General features: G+C 48.1%; 9 protein-coding genes across 9 annotated transcripts; 3 read left to right on the top strand and 6 right to left on the bottom strand.

Annotated features, from left to right (window-relative positions):
* Window positions 1-166: 166 nt before the first annotated feature.
* On the bottom strand, window positions 167-1,348 carry K444DRAFT_642784 (uncharacterized protein; the record flags this gene model as incomplete). The annotated part of the gene is made up of 5 exons (XM_024884781.1): window positions 167-308; window positions 356-659; window positions 692-968; window positions 1,010-1,090; window positions 1,241-1,348. The coding sequence occupies 5 exons, from the start codon at window positions 1,346-1,348 to the stop codon at window positions 167-169; spliced, it is 912 nt and encodes a 303-aa protein (XP_024737798.1).
* Window positions 1,349-1,464: 116 nt separating this feature from the next.
* On the bottom strand, window positions 1,465-1,960 carry K444DRAFT_383121 (uncharacterized protein). Its single transcript, XM_024872359.1, has 2 exons — window positions 1,724-1,960; window positions 1,465-1,648 (listed from the first exon to the last, which is right to left on the bottom strand). Exons 1-2 carry the CDS (start codon window positions 1,872-1,874, stop codon window positions 1,581-1,583), a joined length of 219 nt encoding a protein of 72 aa, XP_024737797.1. The 5' UTR covers window positions 1,875-1,960; the 3' UTR covers window positions 1,465-1,580.
* Window positions 1,961-2,379: 419 nt separating this feature from the next.
* K444DRAFT_383033 (ribosomal protein S30) lies at window positions 2,380-3,220 on the top strand. The gene is made up of 3 exons (XM_024872358.1): window positions 2,380-2,451; window positions 2,611-2,715; window positions 2,771-3,220. Exons 1-3 carry the CDS (start codon window positions 2,392-2,394, stop codon window positions 2,792-2,794), a joined length of 189 nt encoding a protein of 62 aa, XP_024737796.1. The 5' UTR covers window positions 2,380-2,391; the 3' UTR covers window positions 2,795-3,220.
* Window positions 3,221-4,481: 1,261 nt separating this feature from the next.
* Window positions 4,482-4,868, top strand: K444DRAFT_482537 (uncharacterized protein; the record flags this gene model as incomplete). Its single annotated transcript, XM_024873030.1, has 1 exon — window positions 4,482-4,868. A coding segment is annotated over one exon (387 nt), but the record flags the coding sequence as incomplete, so codon positions are not given.
* Window positions 4,869-6,390: 1,522 nt separating this feature from the next.
* Window positions 6,391-7,570, top strand: K444DRAFT_612173 (uncharacterized protein). Its single transcript, XM_024880078.1, has one exon. It carries the CDS (start codon window positions 6,779-6,781, stop codon window positions 7,295-7,297), a length of 519 nt encoding a protein of 172 aa, XP_024737794.1. The 5' UTR covers window positions 6,391-6,778; the 3' UTR covers window positions 7,298-7,570.
* A 451-nt stretch (window positions 7,571-8,021) lies between these two features.
* On the bottom strand, window positions 8,022-9,116 carry K444DRAFT_527654 (uncharacterized protein; the record flags this gene model as incomplete). The annotated part of the gene is made up of 4 exons (XM_024874650.1): window positions 8,022-8,118; window positions 8,169-8,437; window positions 8,511-8,767; window positions 8,822-9,116. Coding segments are annotated over 4 exons (918 nt in total), but the record flags the coding sequence as incomplete, so codon positions are not given.
* A 7,387-nt stretch (window positions 9,117-16,503) lies between these two features.
* Window positions 16,504-18,120, bottom strand: K444DRAFT_662873 (uncharacterized protein; the record flags this gene model as incomplete). The annotated part of the gene is made up of 5 exons (XM_024886761.1): window positions 17,702-18,120; window positions 17,503-17,643; window positions 17,162-17,437; window positions 16,874-17,106; window positions 16,504-16,800 (listed from the first exon to the last, which is right to left on the bottom strand). Exons 1-5 carry the CDS (start codon window positions 17,970-17,972, stop codon window positions 16,504-16,506), a joined length of 1,218 nt encoding a protein of 405 aa, XP_024737792.1. The 5' UTR covers window positions 17,973-18,120.
* Window positions 18,121-23,752: 5,632 nt separating this feature from the next.
* On the bottom strand, window positions 23,753-24,225 carry K444DRAFT_382790 (uncharacterized protein). Its single transcript, XM_024872357.1, has one exon. It carries the CDS (start codon window positions 24,067-24,069, stop codon window positions 23,833-23,835), a length of 237 nt encoding a protein of 78 aa, XP_024737791.1. The 5' UTR covers window positions 24,070-24,225; the 3' UTR covers window positions 23,753-23,832.
* On the bottom strand, window positions 23,799-25,679 carry K444DRAFT_662872 (uncharacterized protein; the record flags this gene model as incomplete). The annotated part of the gene is made up of 6 exons (XM_024886760.1): window positions 23,799-24,186; window positions 24,237-24,508; window positions 24,566-24,804; window positions 24,857-25,135; window positions 25,189-25,335; window positions 25,403-25,679. 6 exons carry the CDS (start codon window positions 25,674-25,676, stop codon window positions 24,117-24,119), a joined length of 1,281 nt encoding a protein of 426 aa, XP_024737790.1. The 3' UTR covers window positions 23,799-24,116.
* Between the last annotated feature and the right edge of the window lie 374 nt (window positions 25,680-26,053).

Genomic DNA, 26,053 nt, shown 5'->3' with positions numbered 1-26,053 from the left:
AGCATTCGTAGTACACTAGGTCCACCGATAGGGATCAGATAGTATACCTCTCTAGATGAGCACTCAAAGTTGGCTATTCATTTCCCCAATGGAGTGAACCGATTTTTCAATTGATACAAAATTCACCCAAAAACGATGGTCTTCATTTCTCTTCCTCCTTACTGCCCTAAAACCGTGCGTGGTAGTGCACTCCCTTCAAAGCTCCCGTCTCATCAAACGCAGCATTTATCTTTTCAACATCCAAGCACTCAAACAACTTATACCTCAACAGCTTGATATTCCCACTGTCCACTAATTTAGGAAACTTGCTCCGGAACGGCTTACAAAACTCAGGATCGTTGTGCGACCACCCCACATCTGCTTGTCCTCATATCCCGCCTTCTTCCTCGCCACAACGTCCCCATAAACATTCCCCAGAGTCAAATGTACGAACATCCCTTTCTTAGAAGTTGAAAGGAGAGATACTACAAGATTGTGGTTCCCTCCCGGTGTGCAATCAAACACATGTACTAGGTCCTCAGCTCCAATGGCTCGAACCTGCTTTTCAACAATCTCTGCTTGGCGAGCAACGAAATGCGTTGCACCATACCCCTTCAACTCTTTTCTGTGGGAAGTTGAAGCAGTAGCAATGATAGTCCGCACAACAGCCAGTCTTGCAACTGCAGCGCCATCTTCCCTACCGTCGTCCCACCACCCACGGTGACCAATTTCTCTCCCTCCAATCTACCATCCTCTTCTTCCTTCGTCCTAGGAAATCTCCACCCAAATTCACCCTTCGAGAATATCGCTATGCCAACAGTAACAGCATTGATTGGCCAACTAGCTGCAGCTTCATCCGTAACTCCCTCTACAACAAGGGCCGCATAGACGGGATGCACAAGAGTGTATTCTTGTAATCCACCACCGATGGGGAGGAAACTTGTGTATTGGGAGAAGACGTGAGAGCCATTGGGGAACTTTTCATTGTGCTCGTTAGCATTAACGCTCCCGAGGAGATCACTGCCCCTACAGCTGAGAGCTTGGGGTAGAAGTCAAAGCTGTCTATGTCCCGAATTCTTTGGTCTATGATAGTTACTATCACGTCCCTGGGCTGAAGACCTGGTCTGGTAAACAGCTCTGTTTGGGTGTGTATGTAACGTCTAAAGAGAGAAGAGAGGAGCGGGAAGCTCGAGCTAAGTACAGGGTGCCACGCTAGGGTCAGGTCATGTGACGCTGACGTCACAACAGTTACGCAGCAGACTGTTGTTTTGATTAGGAGTTGAGTGGAGGTTGGGGTCGGGATTGGCAGGGTGGTGAAGGCCGTAGGTTTCCCTTTTTCGGTGAGGACGAGAGACTTTTGAGTCACCATTACTTGGCACGTTAGTCCTGTTAAGGATTTGGAAAAACCTGCTTCAGATTTGTGGCAAGAGAAGTTCTGGTTGTTGACTTACTAGTTATTGGAATTGAGGTTGTGAAAGAGGCTGGAAGTGAAGAACCGATGTGGTTCCGGATATTTGTCAAAATTCGGTGACAGTTCATAAAGGGTTTGTCACTCTTACTGATCGACGGACAGGAGAAGCCGAGAATGCGTATGTTTCAACCTACTGTCTGAAGAGGGGTTGCAAACAAGCCCGGGGACTTGATTCTCGGCCCAAACTCATTCTGACTTCTGGGTATATTATCCTTGATTAGCCAACCGAGTCATAGAGTTCCAGAAATTCAAGAATAGGTGGTGTTTAGTGACCTTTAAGACCCCTCGATTGTGAACTTACTGCAGCCAAAAGCCGCGTTTTAAACACCTGTGGCCAAAGCGGTCTGAGTTGTATCCCGAATACTGAATGTATCTGGTAAAAGGATAACCAAATGCTCAAAGAGGATAGCGTTGAGCTGCACATTTTAATAGGAAGTTCAGATCGATTAGGGAGAACGCGAACGGGTTATGGAAGGGTCACGTGGTGATGGAGATACGCCTCCCGTCCGGACTCCACGATGATTCTTCCAGTTCTTGCCTCCTAAATCAGATAGAGAAATAGAATCTTTCTACCGTGAGCTTTTTTATTTTTATTTTTATTTTTTAGCGATCTTCAATGACGGTTTTTATCAGGATCTCAGATCTAAAGAGTCACGTGTCGCACTCAAAGCCCTAGAGACTAGCGCCATCCTAGCTCGAATAAGCGAAAATCTTTCCACAAACCTCGATCAAAGTCACCGCCGACTGACTCCTCCCCATCGACATCGACACCTCGAATCAACCTGTGAGCCTCTGCCATCCTGTCTACCATCGCATCGAATCTCGCACTCCTTCCATACCCGATATTGAAAGTGAAGGCTGCGACGTAGGAAGCAAAGCTGATCATTTTGCCACTCCAGATCGGACAATCATCGACAAATACACCCCGATAAACCGCAATCATGGGAAAGGTCCACGGATCCCTCGCTCGTGCCGGAAAGGTGAAGTCTCAGACACCAAAGGTGCGATATTTTACAATATTAGAGATAGACAGGCAATGCGGGTGCGGCGCGGGATGATTTGCAAGACGACATTGACTACATTCGCTGAGATGGAATTGATGGACGGAGTCGCTCTCGTGGCGGAAGAAAGAAAGAATGCTGATGGATTCAAATCAACAGGTTGAGCCTCAAGAGAAGAAGAAGACCCCCAAGGGCCGCGCGAAGAAGAGAATCACATACACCCGCCGATTTGTGAACGTCACGCTCACCGGTGGCAAGAGGAAGGTTTGTATTTTCCAACCCCATTATCGAGAAACCCTGTCTGACCTGTGCTTCGCAGATGAACCCCAACCCAACCTCATAGACAATCAACACTTGGGTGGAGAGACGGAGATGGCGTTGCTTTACATGGACAAGATCAACCTGGATCAGACTTGGGATTGACGTTCTCAAGAGCAGAGAGGGTGCGAAAGCTCTGTTATGCTGAAGGATGAGATAACAATTCGCTTGGAGGAAGGGATGCATCTCAGGCGTTACTTTGTACATTTGACCCCAACAACGATGCTTCACGCTTCTGCTTGATCAATGGAACGTTTGGCCTTCTCCTGGATTTGCAGTCTTGGGCACATTTATGATACTGGAATGGACCGTGTTTGCGGTTGGAATGCTTGTGAATACACACGAGGAGAATCAGGAACCGTGATGCGATTGTTGATTGAGACAAGTGTTGAAACTCTAGGCTATATCGGTAGACGCTAGATGCACCAGAAAGCTCTGTTCTGCGATTCTTAAAAAACCGAGAGGGATACATACCTCGCCCAAGTGGGAAGCTGTTGTTTCTTCAGCCAGAGGAATCTCAAACAATATCCGACGCTAATGACCAGCGCAATGGTGGCTGCTCAACGTCCTACATTCTAGATTCGAGGCTATGTTGTCAAGACAAAGTTACGATTCTGGCTTGAGGCACCTGAAGTCAGTTAACAGACCAGAGATCGGAAGTTCTCAGCTGAGTGTTGACTAGCAGCCCCTATTGGATGGCTCTTTGCCGAGCATACTGTAGCAAAACAATCAGGCAACCGTACCTCTGCACGATGACCTCCTCGCGACTTGGGCCTCTTCTTCCTTTTCACACTTTTATTGTTCCTTCGAACCTGAAAAGTACAATTCTTCGAGCCCCCACGAATCCAGAGCCACCCGCTGGTGGGGTTCAAAACTAGCTGAGTTATCGATAGCCTGACAGACCTTCGGAAACAGCTGGTTACGGTTCCCACTGCTGCACTGCTTTGCTCACTTTCGTAAGGTGCCTATCCCCGTTTGCAATATTCTACGACGTCGAACTGGACATAATACCTGAAACATCGGGTTCCAGCTCCACCGTCGCCGAAATTTGCAGAAACCGTACGACGATATCTAAGGAAAACCGGAACGCGTGTCAGCAGTGCTCTGAGCTCTCCCTAGAAACTTTAGATCAAACGGCACCGAAAATGACGTTATTCGAAGTTGGAATTCAAAAGTCAACGTGCTCTACACGAGTTTTGGAACTCAGCTTGTCTGCTATCTAGTCTTCGCTCTAGACATAGATTAGGTCGGTGTAGAGCACAGCTTGCTCAAGTTCACGGGCCAGGCACCGTCTGAGCAGTTCCTTACCCTAGAAGGATCAAATTTTTTTGCAGTGCTTGGGATCTTATCCGACAAGGCGCGCCCACTAGGCTTGTACTTAGGTCTCAGTGCCCGCCCTTTTTGAGAAATAATGATCCATTGGCTGCTGTACAGCTCATACAGGCAAGCCGAATCGACTACGACATCCTTAGGCGCTGGATAGAAAAGTGCCAGAACGGCCATTGAATTGGAAAAGCAGGAACCTGCCACCTTACCAAACGAACACCAATACAATTACTGAAAGTAATTAATTGCGCCAAGGGGCGAGTCGAGATGGTAAAGAAGGGCTGTCAGTATGTTGCCCTCAGCTATATTGAGGCTCCCCAAGCGCTCAACGACCCGAAGATACGCCCTATAGCGGATCAAACTTCTTGCCAAACCATCACCGTACAGTTGAAGATACAATCTTGGGTACTCTCAAACTTGGTTACCACTACCTTTGGGTTGATAGATACTGTATTGATCAAAATGACGGCCACGACAAGGCACTGCAGATCAACCAAATGGACCTGATATACCAAGAAGCGGAGATCACTGTCATTGCCACAGTAGGAGATGACCCAAGCTTCGGTCTTCCGGGCGTGACCGCTTTCCAGCCTAGGGTCTGTCCAGTTCAAGTCAATATTGGTGATCTGAAACTCGGGGCAATCGTGTATCCAATCAAAGGGTCCAAGGTGATCGAGGGGTCTAAATTGAATAGTCGTGATTGGACCTACCAAGAAGCCATTTTATCCAGGAGGCGCCTCTTCTTCACTGAAGCTGGCGTTATATTTGATTGTCCCGTTATGAAGTGCCACGAGACCCTCACTTTTCCGATACAGAATGGAAGGGATATGTGGGAATCATCGAACTTTGGATATCCCCTTTGCGGAACTCGCCAGAACGCCTTCGACATCATACGCCGAATCAGCGAATATTCAGGAAGGCCGTCAATGTATTCGAGTGATCATCTCGACGGATTCAGGGGGAGTACTCAAGCCGTATGAGCGTTGGCACTGTCCAGTTCAGCATCCCTGGGGCGTATCGGTATTGTTCCCAAAGGGAAAGCGCAGTCTCGAGGCCCAAACTGAAAGCTCCCGCGCTAGGTTCATGTCGGGACTCTGTTGGTCACATACATCCTAGGGGTCTTGAGTTCAAAGCGGCTACCCAACTTTCCTAGCTGGGAGTGGAGTGGATGGGATGGAATGATCGAATCGCAGCCCCCCGACGTGTCCTTGGCAGAAGGCTATTGGGGCGACTAAAATGATGAAAAAAATCGAAGTTGAGCTTGTTAATAGAAAAGGGTTGATTGGGATGATTTCAAGAAAAATCATTATCGCGGTAACGATAGCGATTCTTTGGCAGCATCGCTATGCCCACTCGTCGATGCTTGGACGCTACCGTCTAAGCTCCGATACATCGACCAAAAATGACTTTACCTCCTCACCGTTTCTGTGTTATCATAGGAGATGGACCCAAGGCCCGTCTCTTTGGCTACGTGTCACCGATGAACGCAAAGGAGCCAACTGCTGCTGAACAGGAAGATATTGAAGGCCGAACTTACACTCGAATCCCCCTAGGCCCACGCCTGATATCCTTTGGGGGGGGGTTATTCGTTTGTTCTGGTAATGGAAGAATAAGAGGGTGTCTTTGAGAGGGTAGGAAATACTTACCTCAGTGTGTGGAAGGCTAGCGAGTTCCTGGCAGTGCATTGAAGGGTAGCAATGATTGGGGTATCGAGGGTTCATCCCGGGAAAGACGAGTAATACGACTTGGATGAGGCTTCAAGATCGGGAGACTTGAGGTGGAGTTGATATGCAGATCTTTAATTTTGATCATAATTCAAGAGCTTGTTGACAGCCCCATTGTTCCAGTTCTTGCCCGGAAAGCTCTTGGATGCTGAGAATATTATGTAGAATATGTGCTGTCGTATTCACCCCACCTAAGAGCACATCAGACGAAACCCTTATCATCCCGAGTAAGACGTATTAAATGATACTCATTTAAAGTATTAAGACACATCAAATGAAGCCCAATGTCGAAAAACGTTTGGAATTTGACATGCAGGATTTTCTTTACGACCTGATTTTTCTTGATGTAGAAAAACTCAAGAGGGTCTGATCTGGGTTTTCTTGTTCGTGCTGTACTCTCAGCCTCACACACTCTTCTTCGAAGTGTTAGGTCTCTGCTTCTGCTTATTGTTTTCCGAGGGCTTTGCAATCTTGCAAGGTCTCGCTCTCTGCGTTTGCCCCACCCACTGTACTTAGATATGAACTAGCGTTCAAAGGCTATATCAAACGTTAGCCTTTCGATCTTACCTTCGTATTTCTTTACACGGCAAATTAAATTACATCAGAAGCCTCACAGGACCTTGAATAAGACAAAGTGTCGACATATTCTACTCCGAATTCGATCGCCATGGATCAACAAACACATGCATCCAACACGAGGTCGACAAAAGGCATCAAACCGCCATCCTCTTCACCATAGACTGCATTCCACTCATTCCCAAAGCTTCCTGTCGAAATCCGAATAATGATATCGACGACAGCAGTGGGTCCATCTCCGCCACCTCGCTTGATCCGAGTGTCGATGACCCTGACCCGAGAGAATCCTGATATTGCTCCCACCGCCAATCAATTTTTCGACAAGGACGCACCCGAAGATTCAATCGTCCCTCTGATATTCGACACTTGCAACGAGTCTCGAAATGTTGATGCGAAATACTACGACTTCTGCTTTCAACGACAGTCTACTGCCAAGTCACAACCTGCCGGGAGATTCAAGAATCAATCATCGCATATATCTTGCCGTTTTTGTCCAGCGAGATCCTCCTCTCAATTCTAACTCTACGCTATCGGGTATAAGATCCGGAAACCAGCCTCAATTCAGTGTAATCAAAGCCTCGGGCGAGATATCACTCAGAGTCCCCAAGCAAAGCCACCCTGGTGTACCCTTCCAACCAGCACTCGACATCATATCCTTCGAGGACATGTCTGAAGGTGGGATAAATTGGGCTCCCAAATCCATCAAAAGCCAAAACCTGAAGCTCAGCAACATCCAATCTCTCGCCATCCCATATACTCAATCTGGCACCATGCATGCTCGTCAGGGTCCTCCAAGATTCGGGGGAAGATCTCTCGATTTCGAAACGACCGAGGGAGCTTATCTTTTCCAAGCCAACCATTTTTGCGTGCATTCTGAAGTTCGCTTTGAACATGCGCGGTGATATAGGTAGGTAGGGAAAGGTTGGGAAAGTTCATCGCTAAGTTAAGGGACGTGAAGTTTTTGATTGAGGAGTTGAGGGCGTTGACTGAGATGGAAAATCTACCGATTGTTAGATAAACGGAACAGGTAACCTTGGAGCGATGGGTGACAGAGCCACAGCTTCGGTAAGATGGGTTGCCTTGGGAATGAGGGGAAGTGTTGCTCGACTGGCTCTATTACACGTGATGTTTCCCGATCAACTGGGGAGGGGAAAGTCTTTGAGAACGCTAGACATAACATCAAATAGAGATATAGCCATAGAAGCAGAACTTCTGTTTCAATCAATGGCCGTCATTGGAGAAGACAATCAACTCTAAGGTCCAAAGGGTTAGAATCCACGTGATGAATGTGGCTTGCAGTGCCGAGCGAGAGTCGGGCTCTGTGCAGTAAAGCCTCACCGTTCAAACTCTGGGCTTTATTCAAGGACCCCAAACAACTCAATTCTCGAAAAACGCATGCGTACTTTGTTCACACTCCGCAGCACAGCAACACCACCGCCGCCGAGCTACATCTTTTCCGAATAATCAGATCCATACGCGAAGAGAACCCCTAAACGGCGGTAGGTAATCCTTCCTTCGGCTTGAAAATCACAAAATACAGCCACATCAAACAAGAAAGCAAACTTTTAGGACTCCTCGACTTCATACCTCCTTCTCAAATCATGTCGGTCCCACCATAGAGCCCTTTCAGTGCCCTGCGGTGGCGTTAGTCCATCGTGACGAGCTGCCAGGCCCCATTCCCTGTGCCAGGTTAGACAGAAGAGCCACAAGAACCGCAGAGTAACTATGGACGATTAGCTCTCGATAGCATCTGCGAAACGACCACGATCTTACGCAGCGATTCCTATGAACAAGTCATGCGGGGTAACGTCAACCAAGACCGACATAGTGACCATAAACACTAAGACAAAAGAACCAACGATGGCAGCCATCTTCGCACGGCTCAGGTCGAACAGAAACAGAATGAATACAGGGACGAGAAGAATCCCGACTGCGACGGACGACGCAACGATTTTTGCAAATATATCAAGACCCGAAGATGAATAGTGATGGACTTGTGGATTGTTCGTCCGGCTACGCCCAGTTTTGCCATTGAGTAAGTGCTAGATACGATTGTTAGCTTGCTTCTCGAAGGCCCCCGGGAGCAAGGAGAGTTCTGAAGGAGCATCAACATACATGGAGCCATAATCTGAGCCCTGATCGGGGTTGCTGCGCGATGAAGGACTCGAGCATTTCCGCAAGCCTACTTCCATGCGGTGGGCCGTAGCCCGACACTCTTCGAGCCGTGATAAAGTCATCAACTGAAAGGATAAAGGCATCTTCTCCTTCAAACAGCGGTCGATTGTCTATCATCCATGTGTGCACACTTCGATGATGGCGGGGATTAACGGTGCTGAGACTCCTAACATCAGCGTACTTCAAGAGGAGATCCCCTAATCTCGTCAGCACAGAACCGGAGAAGCAATATTAGAAATCATTGATCAAACAGTAGTCTTTGATTTTGACTTCAATTTCCTTCGTTAGATTCCTTTGCTCGGGATCACACCCGTCATAGAATTCGGTACTATGGAGTCGGTACCTCGTCTCTGAATTTTCGATGTCTTCGTTGTCGAGTTCATTCAACCTTGTTACAAGTTGGTCAAGCTCAATTTGTTTTCCTATAAGAATTCGAGCAGCAACTGGCCCAAATTTGCGGAAGATGCAAAAGCTATCGTTACTATCTTGCAAGGCCGCAAGTCGTGGCAGACCTGCGACATGATCCTTCTCGACTGCAAAATATATCGTCAGCAGTCTGATCCGAGGAGTAACTATAACTTCTGGACGCACGCATATGAGGTCGAATCTTGTCGTACTCAACCTTTCGTTGGGCGGCTACTGAGTCTTCTTTTCCCGTCTCAGAAAGGGGTTGTCGCCTGAGTTTGCCGAGACGCTGTCGGAATTCAGTGAACACATTAGGCTGCGCGTAACCTGCTCCCTCTAACCTCCAGTCAAAAGTGATCAGTTGAGTACACGAATAATGAATTAATACCTTCTATTTCCTCACGGCCGTCGCTTGAGGTTGGCGTCTGGTCTTCCCCTACTGTGGCAGAGCTGTCATCGTTATCGACCGGTTCATGGCGTTGGCGTTGTCTGATCTCGTGATTCTGCATATCCTGCCAGGCAACGTGTGAGCCTCGTTCAGCACTATTATCATCTTTTGCATAAACTTTCGGCGGTGGTGCGAGGGCGAAGCTGCGGGTCACAGGAGCGGTCGCCGCCCTGGTAAGTTCTGGTCCTGACATCCTGAGCACACAGAGATATCCTCGCACTTGCAAAGGAGGCCATCGCAATGATGATTACTTTGTATACAGATAAAGGGGCTGAGGCCTGACTATGTCGATGCCTTCGGCCCAACGTTTCACGGCGAAAGGGTGATAGGTTGGATGGGTGGATTCAAGTTGGCATCAGCACACACACCTTTCTCGACCGTCTTAGAAACGAACAAATCAACTGCTTGACACTTTTGGATAACTATTATTGAATCACCGACTTTCTGCGAGGCTGAATTATGGATTTTGTGGTGTTTGGAAGGCGATTATGTGTTTACCAAGGGGACTTAAGAGACTGTAGGGGGTAACTTTCGATGGTTTTTGGGTGGAAAGGGACTTAGGAGTACGTTAAATTAGTGGGAGCGTGCGAGGTCTTATATACCTTGGAAGAAGCCACTGTAGTACGGCCAGACTACTCGGCTGCACTCATTTTCCGATGCGCTCACATCACTGGGCGACAAGGCTCGAATCTCAAGAGGTCAATAACTCCTTTTTCTTGGGCGTAAATCGCACACATTTATTCTTATTATATATATAGAAGTCATTTAGTACAATAAATCCCATATCGACTGCAAAGCTAATAATCCCAAATGAACTGTCCGTAAACATCAACCAGAGAAATTTGCCAGAAAACGCCTTTGTAAGATCCGTGCCATCATATATCCTCAAGCTCAACTCCTACAAAAGAGATTCCGCGCCGCCCCTTTGAGGTAGAGCCCTGGAAAAGTAGATCCCATGCCCAATTCTTCACTTATGAAACTATCGTGACGGTCGCGACGGTCCCCCTTGACCTTCTTGTTCTGGCGGATCTTTCGGGGGCTTTGGCTTTTTGGGGGGCCTCTTCTTGCGGGGCTTCTCGTGGTTCGGATACTTTTTCGTTGTCAATTTGGACGTACAAAGCGGGTCTATAGATGGTTTACATACAGGCGGAGGAGGGGCAGGGCCTTCATCAATCTGCCCTGCGCACATTGTTGTGCGAGATTCACGGCCGGGTAGTCTGCCGTGCCCGTAGAACAATTTTGTCTCTCCTGCGTTTTCTCTGCCGTTTGGATGTAAATAAGAGCAATTGCGCAGGATCAATGGAAGCAGACCCAGAAAGTTGGTATGCTGCAGATCCAGGAAACTTCTGCTATGCTGCATCAGCTTCATATCCCATATCGTTTCTCCTGGCTCTTCCCCGTCCAACAGAGTGCGAACACTAGAGCATGCCGACTGCCGTACCTACCAATTTCACCAGGATCGCACCTCCTGCAGCTTGTCAGCCATTATTCCAACATCAAGACGGTCTGGATTCTTACCAAGCAGAAGATAGTCGAAGAGGATGGCGTTGATTGCGGTCAACACGCTTCAACGCGAAAACCACAAACTCGAGCACGTTGTGTGGAGTCAGACACGAGCCCCTCATACCCCAGACACTCACCAATACCAATCAATGAGACGGAAATCTATGTTTCGAGTAGTAGATCGAAGTCCTGCAATGTCATGTATCAGACACGCTGCCAATCATGATAGGTCCCACAGCGAATCGTTCTCCGCTGATTTAGAAGAACAAGGCTGCGCAAACGTGACAGCAAACGACCATGCAACAGCCCCTCACTGCCATGGGCCTCTCTCGTGACGTGCTGCTTCACAGAAGGCCACAGAAGCCACAGAAATCTGGGGAATCGGCTCGAAAGCCAGTCAATCCCAGAATAGTCAACTCCCAGCAGCCACAGGCGAGTTTGAGGCTCTGTAAAGATCAGCATGACATGCCAGAGGCCTGTAATATCGCACGGCCCAAATAATGGTGCTGAAAGGGGGAAAGCGTATCGCCCGGCTTGAGTGTGAAAAGCATGCCGCAGATACTCGGCTCCCTCTCCGTCTCCCGGCCGACAACCTTGCCATCCAGGTCGTGATATTGGCATGAAGCTCCGGTCGGGACGCCTCTGACAGGGGGCCGAGCTTGCATATATACTCGTTTCTATCCTCTGAACCTTCGTTGCTCCTAATCATTACCACAAAAGAGGGTAAACCCGCACTTAGCGGGCAGGCTCTAGATGTGCTGGAGAGGATTAGCACCAGGATCGAAGCGATTGGAGCTGAGGACTACAGGTGAACTTTGGACCCCGCCATCGATCATTTCAACCGCAAAATTTCCCTTGAAGTAGACTCGTTTGAGAGAGCGCGAAGTAGTGTCTGCGAGAGCTTAGTAGCTAGCCAGCGACGTACTCAAGCAGGTCGAGAGATAACGACTCCGAACCTCTCGTTTTCATGATCCAATCACCCCTGCGACTTTGGTACTGCGATTTAAACACGGGGCCGGTTTCTTTTCTTTCAATTTCCGAACTCTCATTCGCACACATATGATTCTGCGTTTAATAATCCTGTCCAATGTTTCACAATTTCAAGAAGAGTAAATAGAATAAAGACATCCTAGATGCCATCATGCGTTTCTTTTCTCCGTTTCTCGCGACTGGTACCTATGTACCTCCCATTGGATTTTAATCGCAAAATAACATCGTCAGAAAAGAGGTGTCAGCGCATTCAGATCCTTTGAATTGCGTGGGGGAGACAACTTTGCTTTCCTGTTCCCAAGATGCAGCATTTCTCTCAAAGGGTTACCCGAGGCGTAAAAAGGTGATATGTGATAAAAAAGGGACTTCCCCCACTGTGGCACTGGCTGATTGGCCGGCATGTCGCCAAATCCTCCAGCGGAGAACACTAGCGACAGCTCCTAGTGATGAAGAAGAGTCCAAATTTGTGGAACATTCAAAGAAGATAAGAGGAAGCTCAAATTTCGATTGAAACGATAGCACGAGCAAGCAAAGGTTGCTGCCGTGGCGAGAGAGGGGATATATATCTGTGTGAGCACTTTCAGGGATGAACAGTGAAGGAACATGTCGGCGGGATGGGACGGACTGACATGCGCCGCTTTCCCAATCTCACCATGCTCATCGCTGAAAAGAACATTTCCGCATAGCCCCCGGCGAGATCGGGGGGTTCCCCAATATTTAAGCTGCAGCCCGCCTCTAAACATGCACAACATGGCTGCACCCACTGCAGGCAGGGGCTGTTTTTGCACATGCACGTGGTTTGGTTTGGGACCACCAGGATAACTTCTCACCAAGGAAGGCGGAAGGTATCCTATGAACAGCGTGAGCGCACCTCCACTTCTCATGGATGATATCAGAAGATTAGGTGATTTTTCACTTACACTATTCTGAGGTTGGGCAGCAATAAGGACTGCATGGCAGTCGTCCAACACATTAGCGGCTTTTCCAATCGGTGAAGTTGCTGCGGCTCGAAGGGAACCCCTCAACTTGGAGAGCCAACCTCCGCAACGCATCGACTGCAGCATCCGTTTAGATCTGCGATGTAGAGGACAGTCCCAAGACGTAGGGGAATTGTTCTTTGCTGTGTTGCAAATTGTTGAACGAGTTGCCAAGCTGGAAATCTGGAAAGCTGTGCGGTTGAGATATGATGATGGGTGCGAGCTACTACAAGCTTTCGTTGGTGTGGTGGGCTCATGGATAATCGGCGTGTCGAATTTGACACAGGCCCCTAACATAGTCGGTAGTCGCTTTAGATTCAGGGGCTGTTGTGGGGGAGCCTTGATCTTGGTTGTCAACGAGTCCGGTTCCCCAAAGAATATAGGCTAGACCATGCGCTCAAGTCCTCGACACCGAGTCTTCAGGGTTCGGACCCAGTTATTCGAGCTCTGACAATTCTGACTTAACACTGTGGTCCCGACAACACAGAGCTGCCGTCGTCCTCGACTCTGTCCCCTTCCGAAGTTCAGCTCATCGAATCCAAGACCTCAACACGGCAGTGTCAGCGAAGCTGACAAGGACGATATTCCAACCCCCTTAGACTTGCACTATATCGATCTTTGACTCCTTACTTCTGTCTTTATGTTGTTACCACATTTCCCGATGCTTGAAATTCCGAAATTCGAGCTAGCAGACATTCAGAGTCTCCAAGCCGCCCCTTCTCCGTGTTAGTGAAAGACTTTGGCCACGCTTTAATCCTTATTATTAGCGGGAGGCCAACGTCGAACCTTGGAGTCTTAGGTCTGTTGAACTTGACGTTGCAGACACGAACTCCGTCAGAATCCAGGCCGGTCGCAAACTGCAGGAGGAATGAACCACGGCCGCACCGAAGAGTATTTCCACTTGTTGGAATGGCTGCGTGTCTGCCATAGCTGACTGCTCTCTTTCCAGTTAGTCAAATAACCCCGGGAGTTGCCTCCGCTGTGTTGCTCAGCTTCTTGACCGAAGACGTCGTCGTCGCTCGGAATGCCTCCAAATTCACGAATCTCTACCATCTTCGAAGCAGTCCCGAAGTGCCCTCACGGCCTCTGCGAAGTCGATCCCACTGCACCCAGCTGAGGCTACACATGTGTAGTACAGTATAACGGAGCCAGACTTGTTGAGAGATTTGTAGAGTTGTGGATGTCGCAGAACGTCGCCAGCCTTCAAACACTTCCCAATATCGAAGGGATCTGTACACGCTCGCATACCGCATCAGCACGAAAGAGTATATAAACGGGGACTTTCTCATTGGAAAGAGAGATAGGTGGTAGGACTCGAGATGGCTGCGTCCCTGAAGCTCTCTACGCAAGGCTGGTTTCACCGACTTTGTCAGAGCGAATTTACGCCCGACCACTAGGTAGTCCACCCACGGAACCGAAAGCTTCGATCCCAGACAACCCGCCAAACCATAAGAACATTCGGAAGATTTTCTTTGGGTGGGAGTTACTGATACTGAAGTCAGGGATGGATTGAAAGCAGAAGTACCTCCTTACTGTAGTGAGTCTTCGGCGCGAAAGGCGTTACGTCCTCTTGCAGCACGTAAGTTCTGCGCCGTTTTGTTGTATACTTTGGAGTATGGAGAAGTAGTCTTTCCTACGGTGGACCGCAGAAATGACGATAGAAGATGGTAAAGACTTTCAATTCTGGATGGCTGCTGCGTCGGTTTGGGGTCCTCGGCAGTTAGAAGATCAAAGTCAGACATCGACGGAGCGGAAGTATTGCGGACGGTTCAGGAATTCCTTTCCTTGAACTTCAGGCCACGCTCATAATTTCTACTTTCCCTCAAGTTCAAAGCACGAAGTGGAGCGGAGACAGCTGAGTTTCGAAATGCTCCCTGGCTCGGCGCTGAACAAGGTTGAAAAGGAGATCACGGGGTTAAGTTTTTGAATTCCAACTACAATAGACGAAGTCTTCATCCATTGAATAAGTAACTAGTGCGCCCTGTGGTTGGGAGCGACGACCTCTATTCTTTGAGCGTCTCTTTTCCCGGATGAACATTCATGAGGTTTGATAAAGCGCTGGCAAGATGCTAGCTAGTAGACACAGAGATATCGAGTTTCGGATCAGTTTTAGTATTCTGAAATCGATTAAATATAGGAAAAAAACAGTTGCAGTACTCGAACATTACTTGATATTTTCAGGGCTGTGGGGTTGAAGGCTTATTATCTCTCACCGGGCAATAGGGGAGAAGGTCGCTAAAATTTCAGGGGCCAGCAGTGTCCATGGGGCTGATGGGGCTCGGATTACAAGCGGTTCGCCAGTGGACCAATCCCAGGGAACTCGCGAGAGCAAAAAGGGGTAGTCACTACAAGAAATCGCCCTTTGTCTCCTTGATAGCTTTTTGAAGCGGAGAAGAGATATAAATATGTCCTGGTAACAAAGATAGAGGGTGTTTTATTCAATACTACCTTTTATATTCTCTCCGTTCATGTCCTCATTCAGTGAATCGCATCCCCAGATCTGAGATTCTCCCACAATAGCAGCAGGGTTATGAGTGAACAGTGCTATGATTCCTAAATAAAAGGAAGTTCAGTTTATGGATTAACTCCATCTTTTTATAATGCAAAGAAAAAATAAGAAGATATAGTTACGGCAGGCAAGGGGATCCATATGCATCAGGTGATAGAGCGGGTGCGCTAAACGTTTCTTGGTATGGGAGGCGAGATAGACCGATTATTGGGTTGATGGATCAGGTAACCTTGAATCGGTGGATGACAGAGCCGCAGCTTCGCACGGATGGGCTGCCTAGGGATGATTGGTAATGCCGCAGTGCTACCCGTGAGTGAGAACGGATGATGGATGTCTGATCTTGCAACTTCCTGTCATCTGCTGCTGTATTATACTTGCTACAGACAGTCTCCAGTAAACTTAAACTTCTCCTTTTCTGTAACTTGTTGTCTTTTGGATTATCAGCTTGTTCCGTGAACTGGTTCCATGTAATCATACTATGTCACGCATCTTGGGCTTGACACGTGACCCAAAGATGGTCGATTTGGACAACAAGAGCTCGCTCAAGGCTCTGGACGTCGCCATTGGATTTGAGAGCTGTCTTTAGGTCTCCTTTTTCAAAACCTATCATCCGTTATAGGATCTTGAGACGGTGAGAATCCCCTGCAATGTTTAGCGTGGTGGCGCTTCCCGAGTTCGGGCACACCTGTTACATTAGGGGTCTCCCCCTCTAAAGCTGTCCTCCTTCATCATCGTCACAACTTCATATTTTTTTTTTCAAGATGTGCTCTAATTCTGGTGATATATGCTCTCTTGTGTCACCAATATTGCCTGGCTTTATCTGCCAGAAATGTTCATATTCTTTTCTATGAGATGGAAGCCAGCGAGAGTAGCGGTGAATCCACTTTTCCTGCCTCCAAGCCTTCGACTACGTCCAGAACAAAGCATAAACTTTTCAGCCTCCTCAAGTCGATCCACTGAGACTCCTCTATACTGCTCTCAACGCAGTTTCCCTCAGATTTCACTCTTCACTACGTGCTGCTTGAGGACGCGTTCGCTTGGAGAAAATTTGACAAGAGAGTCACAAGTATCGCACAATACCTGTTACCACGTTAGCGACGATCACATTTGCTCGATTTCCCTTGCATACCCAACTACGAAGACAAATATCTCCTGGGCTGTCAGATCTACGACTAAGGATGCACCAAAAAGGAACACGAGAACGAATACCCCCATCACTGCCGCCATTTTTTCCCGGCCAAGGTTGGCAAGAAACAGAATACACACTGGTGCAAGGACGAATCCAACAGCAAGAAATGCTGCCGAGAGTTTGGAAAGCATATCGAACCGGAACGTTGACAAATGGACTACTGTGGGACCGTCTGGCGTTTCTTTTTCTTCCTCGCCTCCTAGCAAACCCTGGAAACTGCGTCAGTGTTCGGATCTGGAATGAGGCACGACACCAGTGATGGCTGCATCAGACGGGGCCTACATTTAGACTAGAGCCAGGGTTCTTGGTGACGTATTCCTCTACTACATCTTCAATCAGGTTCTTCGTCTCGGGTGTCCGTCTAGCTGTGACGAAGTCGTCGCGATTATTTAGGAAAGTCTCCTCTCCTTTGTTAAGCGGACCATTGCCAGATACCCAATTATGAACACTCTTGTGGTAGCGTATTGGCACTTTTGGTAAAGCTCTCACATCGGTATACTTCAACAGAAAGCCATCTACGTATAATTAATTGCTTTCCATGTCAACCCTGCAAGAACTTGTTGAGCTCACAGTACGCATCTAACTTGACTTCAATCTTGTCCAGCAGTTCTTGTTGTGCCGGATCCCAACTCTCATCATGGTCGAAGGTGGTAAGTCTGTATTTCAAACTACCTTCGAAGTCCGTCTTGTTGAGCTCGTCGAGTTTCGTGGCAAGTTGGCACAATTCGATTTCCCTTCTTAAGAGGATACGCGCGGCTTCATCTCCAAATTTGCGGAAGATACAAAAGCTTTCGTTTGAATTGAGTAGGGCTGCGAAGCGGGGTGTACCAGCGACATGGTCTTCAACTAGAACCAAATGGGTCAGCAGCGTATACAATTGAGATGTGGATAAGGAGTAGGCATCAGCGTACGCTTTTTATGTTTCACTCTGCTATATCCTCCATTTTCCTCAGCTTCCGCATTCTGTTTGGTGTTCGCTTGAAAAGGGGGGTGAGCAAGGAGTCTGCCGACGAGACCCCGCCATCCCGAAGCGGGCACTTCCGCTGGCGAGCCTTTTTCAAATTAATCTCCAATCCAATAAGTCAGCAGTTCGATCAAATGAAATTGTACCTTGAGCTTCTTCACGACTGTCACTTGAAGTAGGCGTCAAAGTCTCCTCGGATCCCGTGGAGCTTTGATGGTCGGTGGTGGTCGAGAGGTTCGGCGCTGAGAGATGTCGATTCCTCACTTCGGATATCATATGGTCCATATGCCGCCTATGAATTCCGAAGGCTCTATTAGCACGGCTATGATTTGGGGTGTGAGTTGCGGCTGGAGGGGTCATAATCAAGCGGCCTGCCACGGGGGCAGTTGCCGCTCTTCTCAGACTTCTCTCGGCCATCGTGGGCGACTTGATAAAAACAAGGAACTCGTGATCAAACCCATCATCGCCAGAACCTTTCTTGATAAGGGCTTGGGCTTGATTCGAATGAGGCTCCCGGCCTAAAGGTTGCACATGATGGAGCCGTCATCTTTGCAGGACACCCACCTGATCACTCCACACAAACGAGCCACTCAAATGTACAACACCTTAAAATCTATTACGGTAACACCGGCTTTCTGCGAGGCTGGAGTCTCGGACTCTATCAATTTGGATGAGAACTTGGAAGATACAAAGGGGGAGATTACTGGCTGGGCAGCACGAATACGCGAAAATTTTGGTAGGCGACAGTTAGAGAGAGAACGCTGAATCAGTGGGGCATAGGGCTACCTTATATACCTGAAGGTACCAAAGTACTGTGCTACGGTGGTGCTATGGATTTCATTGGAAGGGCTTGTTGCACGAAAATTATCGACAAATCATGGTGGTGATCACAGATTCCCTGAACTTCAGGCTTGCAGATTGACAAACGACCCCCTTTTCTGTACTCCTGTGCTCTCTCTATTACAAATATTGCTTTTTGAACTTAGCCACCCCTCTCTATTACGCATCTAGACCATTATAAAGAAAGCAACTCCCCAGACAGACCCGCCTCCTCAATCCGTAATTGCCACAGGATGTCAAAGTATGGAAATGCACGCAGACCAAAGCCAGCCAAGTTTATCCAATGAACCTGCCGAGTCCACCAGGTGTGTATGTTGAAGGTTTTCTCCTCTCCTACAAATTCGACTGGTGGTCACTCCTGTTTGGTCCTCTTCGACCCCTTAGGTGGTGGGGTAGTGATTGGATACTAGAAGGGACGTTAGCAGCCAGCCTAAGCACTCAAACGAAGAGACAAACGACGACTGCGCTGCCAGGGACAATGTAGCCTTTGCATAGAGTTGGCTTCCCCAGCAACTTTTTGTGTTCATGGTCTTCTTGGGATGAACGACGCATATCCATATTCCTTCGCTCTCCAAAGTTCTCCTATCCTTCTTTCGCTTTTCTCCCTTTTTTGAATGTTTGGATCTGTAACGACTGGAACCCAATCCTCCTTCAGCGATAGTGTGAAAAGCGTTGCAATGCTCTGCTCTTGATCAGCGGTTATTCTTCGTAGGTTGTTGTTATTGCGCACCACACCAAAAAAAATTAAGCGAAACAGAAGGGCCAAATCCGTAGTCAATTCACTTCGCACACGCTCTGCGGATGTCAGTTCTTTATCGAACAAGAGAACTGCATCGAAGTTTACCTGAGAAGAAGCTCCAGATTCAATGAGGGTGTTCCTCTGGACGAATCCCGGGGTGTTTTCTAGGACGACGTGGAAATGTAGCTTGGAGATATGAGAGCGGTGAGCGCTCTCAGGGGCTGCGGTACAGTCCCGTGCGTGCATCAAAACCTGTTGATAAAGTAGTATTGCGGCAAAAAAAAAAAGATTTCTCAAACTGCGAAACGGCCCCTCATCCGCAGGATGCTTTCCGATTCGGCATGTCACGCTCTGCCCTTTACCAAGTTCCTTCTTGTTGGGAACATGGCTGCGGCGGGTGAGTTACCGTTCTCTCTGCAAACAGGGGCATGTCGCCAACGATTCCGATTAGATGTGCATTCTTGACGGTCCGTCCAGTATTTCGTGATCCGTCGTGTTCAGCGGAGACACCGAATACTCAGCCCATATGACTTGATAGAAGCCCGAGCCGCACCCATCTCGTTCCGCAAACACCGCGAAACCAAAGACTTCATCAACATCCCAACCACAAACACTATGAATGCTTCAAATCCATAAGATTCTTCAAACTCCTACGAGTTGACTCGTGATTGAGGCTCGCTCTTAGAACACGCGACGCTGTATTTGGGACAGGGGGTACATGAACCCCACAGTTATGCAGTGCACGCCTAGGTTCTTTGGGCCTTCGGTGCATTGACGCCCATCCCTAGCAAGTTCTCCCGAAATCGGAGAGTATGCAGAGAAGTGGGAGTCAATGAGGATACGGCACAGAGCGAGGGCGTGTGCAGCGGGCGCAACCTTGTCGTGCTCATAAACAAGCTCCTGCTTTCCATCTTCAATTATATTTTCCCTCCGCCGCGACTTCGCGACATGAGGACTTTTCTCAACAAGAGGAGATCGACCAGTTGCTTGGACGTTCCCATGCCAGCCACCTTTGTTTCTCATTTGCTCTGCCAGCGGAGAGTGGTGGGGAAACAATCGATTACAGGGATTCAAGTGACAACTCATTTCCCCCATTTCTTTCAGCCCTCTGAAGAACCATTTTTCAAATAAGACTGGGGATGGAGAATACAATGATCAGCCGAATATATGAGCATGCACTGGGTTCACTTGTCCAGTGACGAAGACCAGAGGGGATGTCATGTGATTTGGGCCAGGACACAAAAGTTTTAAGCACTTGAAACAATAAGAGAAGATAAGGACTTTGAGAGCCATGATTGTTTCGAGTAAAGAAAGCGACAGTCGCAAACAAAAAAAGGCAAAAGAAGTGATCTGCTGTCTGGACAAGTCTGCTGGAGATCGGGCAAGGGGAAGGAGCGAAGAATAGTGCGATAACGATGGCCCCTCCCGAGAAATCCACATCATAGGTAGACACCAAAGGTTGTGGGTGGTGTATAGGCGCCAATGCATATCCATCTATATCTGTCGAATTACATAGCGTTGTCATGCAAGAGTGATGAAAAAGCAGTTGTCCGTGCATAAAAGTTGTGCCGCTATCGTCACGGGATAATTCTATTTATGGAATACAATATTTATATCCCTTCATTCCAGTAGTCAGAAGAGATGAGAAAGCCAAACACTTGGTTGAAATGACTGTAAGGTGCCTATTTTTATGCCACTGATGCTGAACTATCAGCAGGAGGGGCTCAGTGTGATGTGGCGCAGTCCTCTTAGTCAGAGCTCTTCTCAATCATCTGCCGCTGCTGAGCGACAATGCCTCACAATAAAAGAAGAGTGACGGATAACACTTACTTATAGTGTGGCAGGCTGCGCAGGCTCCTCCTTGGCCGCGGCGGCCCGATCCCTCTAAAGCCTGAATGCAACGCCAGCGCAGGCTCGGTTCCCCTCGCTTTCCAATAAGCAATTCAAGCCCAGCACCATCAGCGTCTCCCTTGCTTTGTTGGCGGCGTAAATTCGTTTTGCAAGGCAAGTCGTACGAGCCCAGCGGGCCCCTGCGTGACAAAAGGCAATTTGCAGATGGATCAAGCGAATCAAGCCACCCTTCGTTAGGCCCCTGTGCTTGAAGACTCCGTATTCGCAAAAACCCGGATTGACAGCAACAGCATATTAGAGTAATTGGTTTTCTTATAGTCTCTGGAGGAGGCCCGCAGACCTACGAAGCTCCTAGATTGCCGGAAACATGTGGAGCCGACCCGTTGTCCCGCTGTGGAGCTTCTCGCCTGCAGAATAGGGGTAGACTCTTGTTTCACAGACCCTTCTCTCACTACGCTGGGGAGATATCCGACGAACATTGTATTATTTGCATCTGCACCTAACACGGAGCGGGAACCAAGGATCTACCCAGCTCATAGCCAACCACGCGGACGATCTTCGGGACTTGTCCACGGAGCCGGCATATATATTCTGCGTTTGCGCTCCACGGATCGAGATTTGCGATCTCTCTAGCCACTATAGAGCCGAAGAGGCTCCCTATTTGATGTTAGCCGATACACTACGGAGGTGGATCCTCCATCACCACCGTGATCATAGAGGCCTCATAAGCAAAACGTGGTCCACTTCGTCGAAACGCCACTGAATGTACTTTAGACAGGTGGATTCTCGACGAAATAACGGCCGTGGACCAGCCTTGTCTATCTTTCTTCTCTTCAAGAATGCTTCTGTCCAAGAATCGAACGTGTCTTGTCACTCGTTTGCTCCGCGCTTCATCGAGCCCGAACCCAGCACAAGTCAACAAAGAAGTAGCAGAATACTTCTCTGCTGTTCAACAACATTCGGTACTACTTAAAGTCCACATACAGCCGTATTCGACTTTTGCCCTCCAACCTCTGTTGATTTAGCAAATGACTCCGGGCTTCCTGGAAATCGATTCCTCAAATCACTGCACATCACACCTATTACCCTTCGACTGCAGCCATAACATATCATCCTATGGCCAGGAAGCTTAACGGATGTCTGAAGCAGGAGCATATCTGTCTTCGTCAACTCAACTCCGCCTCTCACACAAGGATACTGTCTTCGTGAAGCAAAAAGAAGCCGAACTTCAGCTCACGTCATCACCAACTTCGATCAGACCAGACCTGGGTGATCACTTTAGGACCTTGCCATTGAGAAGTCTTCCAATCCCAGACCACGGGTAGAGAGAAGTTGGAAAGTAGCTCAATTATGTGGCTAAGTCTTATCAGGCTGGGCGCCATTTCTCTGTGGTAAGGTGGGACATCCTTGACACTTCCTTGGTTCGCGATGTTCAAAAGACTCCGTTGACATAACAGTCTGGACATGATTCACGATTCGATTCACTAAGAAACAATAGTGTTGACTTACAAGGACGTCAAATCCCCTTTCTTCAAAGCCCGCAGACCTCGATCAGACCCGGTCCAAGATTTCAAATTCGATGCGAACCTCCCCCACACTGCTTCATTCATTTTGTTGCAGACACCTCGAGCTTCAAGTCGAAATTCCTCGTATTCTTGAGGTATCTCAAACTCCCAAGCGCAGAGCTTCTACACAGAGGCTCGCGGCCTCGCGATGATGGTTACGAACGAGAGCCAAGTTTCAGTCTTTTGTCTCAATAAATACAAGGAAGCAAACAATGGCAAAACAAGGTTATGGATGGAAGCCACATACGTGGGCCAGCCCCGTTATTCAGGTGGACTGTATGTCTGCTGGATCATATCTACACCCGATCCTAAAGGCCCTTGGTGATCTGTTCTATGCGAGTGCATCGCTCTGGGGGTCATAAGTTCGTTTTGAGATTCAAGCAAAAATTACCTCTTACTGTTCTACCTGAAATCCCTCTCTGCAAGGAATACCAGACCCAGCTGGATGTCCGCTATGTTTTCGTCCTGGTTGTGGTATCACAACCTAAGCATCTAGAGCTTCGTCTCGCATATATACAATTGCACTTGTATACACAGAGGATAGAGTCATTGGATAAGATCAAGGCAGGCTGTGTAGCTTTTCCTTGTCACTTCACACTGGCCCAAGCACACTGGTCGGAAAATTCTCTTCATTTATCTCTTAAAGATTCTGTTTTTCATTTCAAGTACCTTGATATCTCCCAATATTCGCCAAGTGACGATATAAGCTTTTGTTTTGTACTCGGATCTTGTGTTCGCTTGATGTTCGACATGCTTGAGTTCATATTTCCACTCACAAGTCGAACTTGGGGAGTACTTTTGTTTAGTCGAAATAGATTTATTAATACAAAGGCCAATCTTGGGGGCTCTAGTACCGTGGTAGGCAATCAAATCAAGGTTGTGCTACTATGTTATTGTTTACACAGGCCTGATCGCGGTTGAAAGAGGTTGTCAAGATTGGAGAGACACCTCCTGAGCCGAGCTCGCTTATATGGCAGATATAATAGAAGGTAGCTAGATAAACAAAAATTTGGTGGAACCGGAATCAATACTTTTAGGAACGGATTTTGATGTAACAATCAGAAAAACATTGATTGGGCTTTTTGCTTCTGTTCACGTGATCAGTACCTGACTCGGGTGATGCAGCCTTACCGATGCTCGGACCCCAACTCCCCCTCGAATCCGCCTTTGTTCCACAACTCCCTCCCGTCCTTCCCCACATTCTCGGTTCTGCAAACTCTATCTTCGCTACCTTACATGCTCAAGGTACAGAAACCATCGGTGTATACCAAGCCTGCACAGCCTACGAGACCAGGAGAGACGAGGCTAAAACATGAGGAATCAGAGGTTGGAGAAGGATTTCAAACAGCGGTGGATCAACTTGTGCTTCAAAGAAAACTCGAACTACCAAACCAACGACAGAACTTTTGAAACTACGAAAGCCCCTATCGAACTCTTCCCTCTCCCAGTGCTCCCATGAGCCCTTCGAACTCCTGCTCAAACCCTCATGCCAATGTGCCACGCGTCTCAATATTTTCATCAGTAGACATGGTGTCAACTACCCTTTCCTCCGACGCAAAAGCCTCTTCAAGACGTGCCAGTAGATGAGGAGTTGGAATTCAGATTACCGAGGAACATAGTGATCACAGCAGCATATCTTTTCCTCGTTAGCAATTGAGATTCCTTCCTATGAGAATGAATACTCACGCGGCACTGCCGAAGAAGACCTCTTGCACCTTGGCACCAGTGAGACTCGAGACTACCACCGAGAACAAGAGCACAAATAGCGAAGCTATAGTTGCCATCATAGGCTTGCCCATTGGGACCAAGAAGAGAAGGAATACAGGAATGAGGAGGAGGATTACGGCAACGGACACCTCCAGAATATTGGCGGCGATCTTGAGCTTGTCCACAGAATAAAGGTGGACATACTCGTCATCTGTCTTTCGACACGTCTCAGTATCATGCTGGAGGAATCTCTTTGGTATATTAGTTCTTGATTTATTCCAGATTTTCACACCAAGGAGTACGCATACCTTAATCCAAGGGAGCGGATAAGAGTCGAGAAAGGACTCTATGAAGTTCTCAAAGGGACGGTCATGTTGAGATTGCCCAGCCAGGGACACAAGGTCGTCGGGATAGAAGATAAAGTCACTTTTCCCCGCTCCTATAGCAAGTGGCTTCTCGTCCCAAACCCATGTGAACAGAGCTTTTGCATTTCTTGGTGGACATTTGCCAAGAGCACGAAGGCCTGCGTCCTTCAAGACAATGTCAGCTAGTAATAACGTTAGTTTTCTCCTCCTCGAATCTTAATGGGTAGAGTATACCATATTGAGAATAGGCCGTCGAGATTTTCGATACCAGTTTCCGTTGCTCGTCATCCCACCCATTATAGTTTTCATATCCCCTGAGTCTCTTCTCCATCGTATTATCTGCAGCGTCTTTCTTGTCAAGCTTGTCGAGTACTTTCTCCATGTCTATCAAGTCATTCTGGAGATGTGCGAGAAGTCGATACGACAGTCGACCGAATCGGCGAACATTTGCAAAGGTATCACAGCTATTAGCAAAAGCAGCAAGCTGCGGGTAGCCTTCCGGATAATCATCCACTGTATTTGAGGTATTAGCCAAGAACCAGGATCTGGAGAGCCACACGGCATACCTTTTTCATAGTTCAATTTGTCAAACCCACGCGATTTGTTTAGCTCCTGATCCTCTTCTGGAGTGAGACGAGGTGATGATGTGGATTTGACGAAGGTTAGTAGACTGTACGACATTGCCTTGACTATGGATAGCAAGCCAGAGTTCTCTGCGAGGAATTTTAGTAGGCGTCTGTCTATCTCCTAAGATATCCTCTTGTCTTTGTTCATCCTTACCTGCTGCTTCTCTACGAGTTTCAGCAATGGACGTTGGAGTCAAGGTGGGGCTTGTCTCCGGTGAGCTATCCTCTTCCACGGCAGTAGCCGCTGGCGGGGATCCTGTCTGGAGTCGTTGTCGAAGCTCAGACATTTCGTGGTTCTCTGGTATCGTTGCAAGCACAACTGGCTCGGTCTTGTTAGAGCTGCGGGCGTAAGCCTCTGGGGGACGCTGGGGACGCCGCGGTTCGACCGCGACAGCGGCCTCTAGGTCTGCGACAGCCATTCTTGCCATCCGACGACTCCTTGAGTCTCAAACCACTCGAAAAGGAGGCCATTCTCCTCATCTTCTGAGCGCATCTGGAGGCTTGGGCAGCTTTCTGCCTCAGTAGAGACCAAGGCAACAGTGCCTAACGATAAACGATATAGGGGGTAGGGGGTGGCAACCACAGAGGCTGTCATCCTTCGTGCCGGGACGAATCAGACTACGCGAAAGATCTTACCTTTTGTTGCGACAGCACCTTCTAATCAGGCTGAGGCTCTTCGGCGGTTTTCGCTTCTATAGTTGCTGATATTGATGGATTTTTGATAAAAAAGTTGAAATTTGATTGCGCACGAAAGGCTGAAATCGGTGGTGAAGGACGAAAAAATCACAGGCGGAAGATTAGGTAC

The sequence above is a fragment of the Hyaloscypha bicolor genome (genome assembly GCF_002865645.1).
Source record: "Hyaloscypha bicolor E unplaced genomic scaffold K444scaffold_57, whole genome shotgun sequence".
Taxonomy (NCBI): Eukaryota; Fungi; Ascomycota; class Leotiomycetes; order Helotiales; family Hyaloscyphaceae; genus Hyaloscypha; species Hyaloscypha bicolor.
Note: the sequence above shows the minus strand (reverse complement) of the source record. Positions and strands in the feature narration are given on the sequence as shown.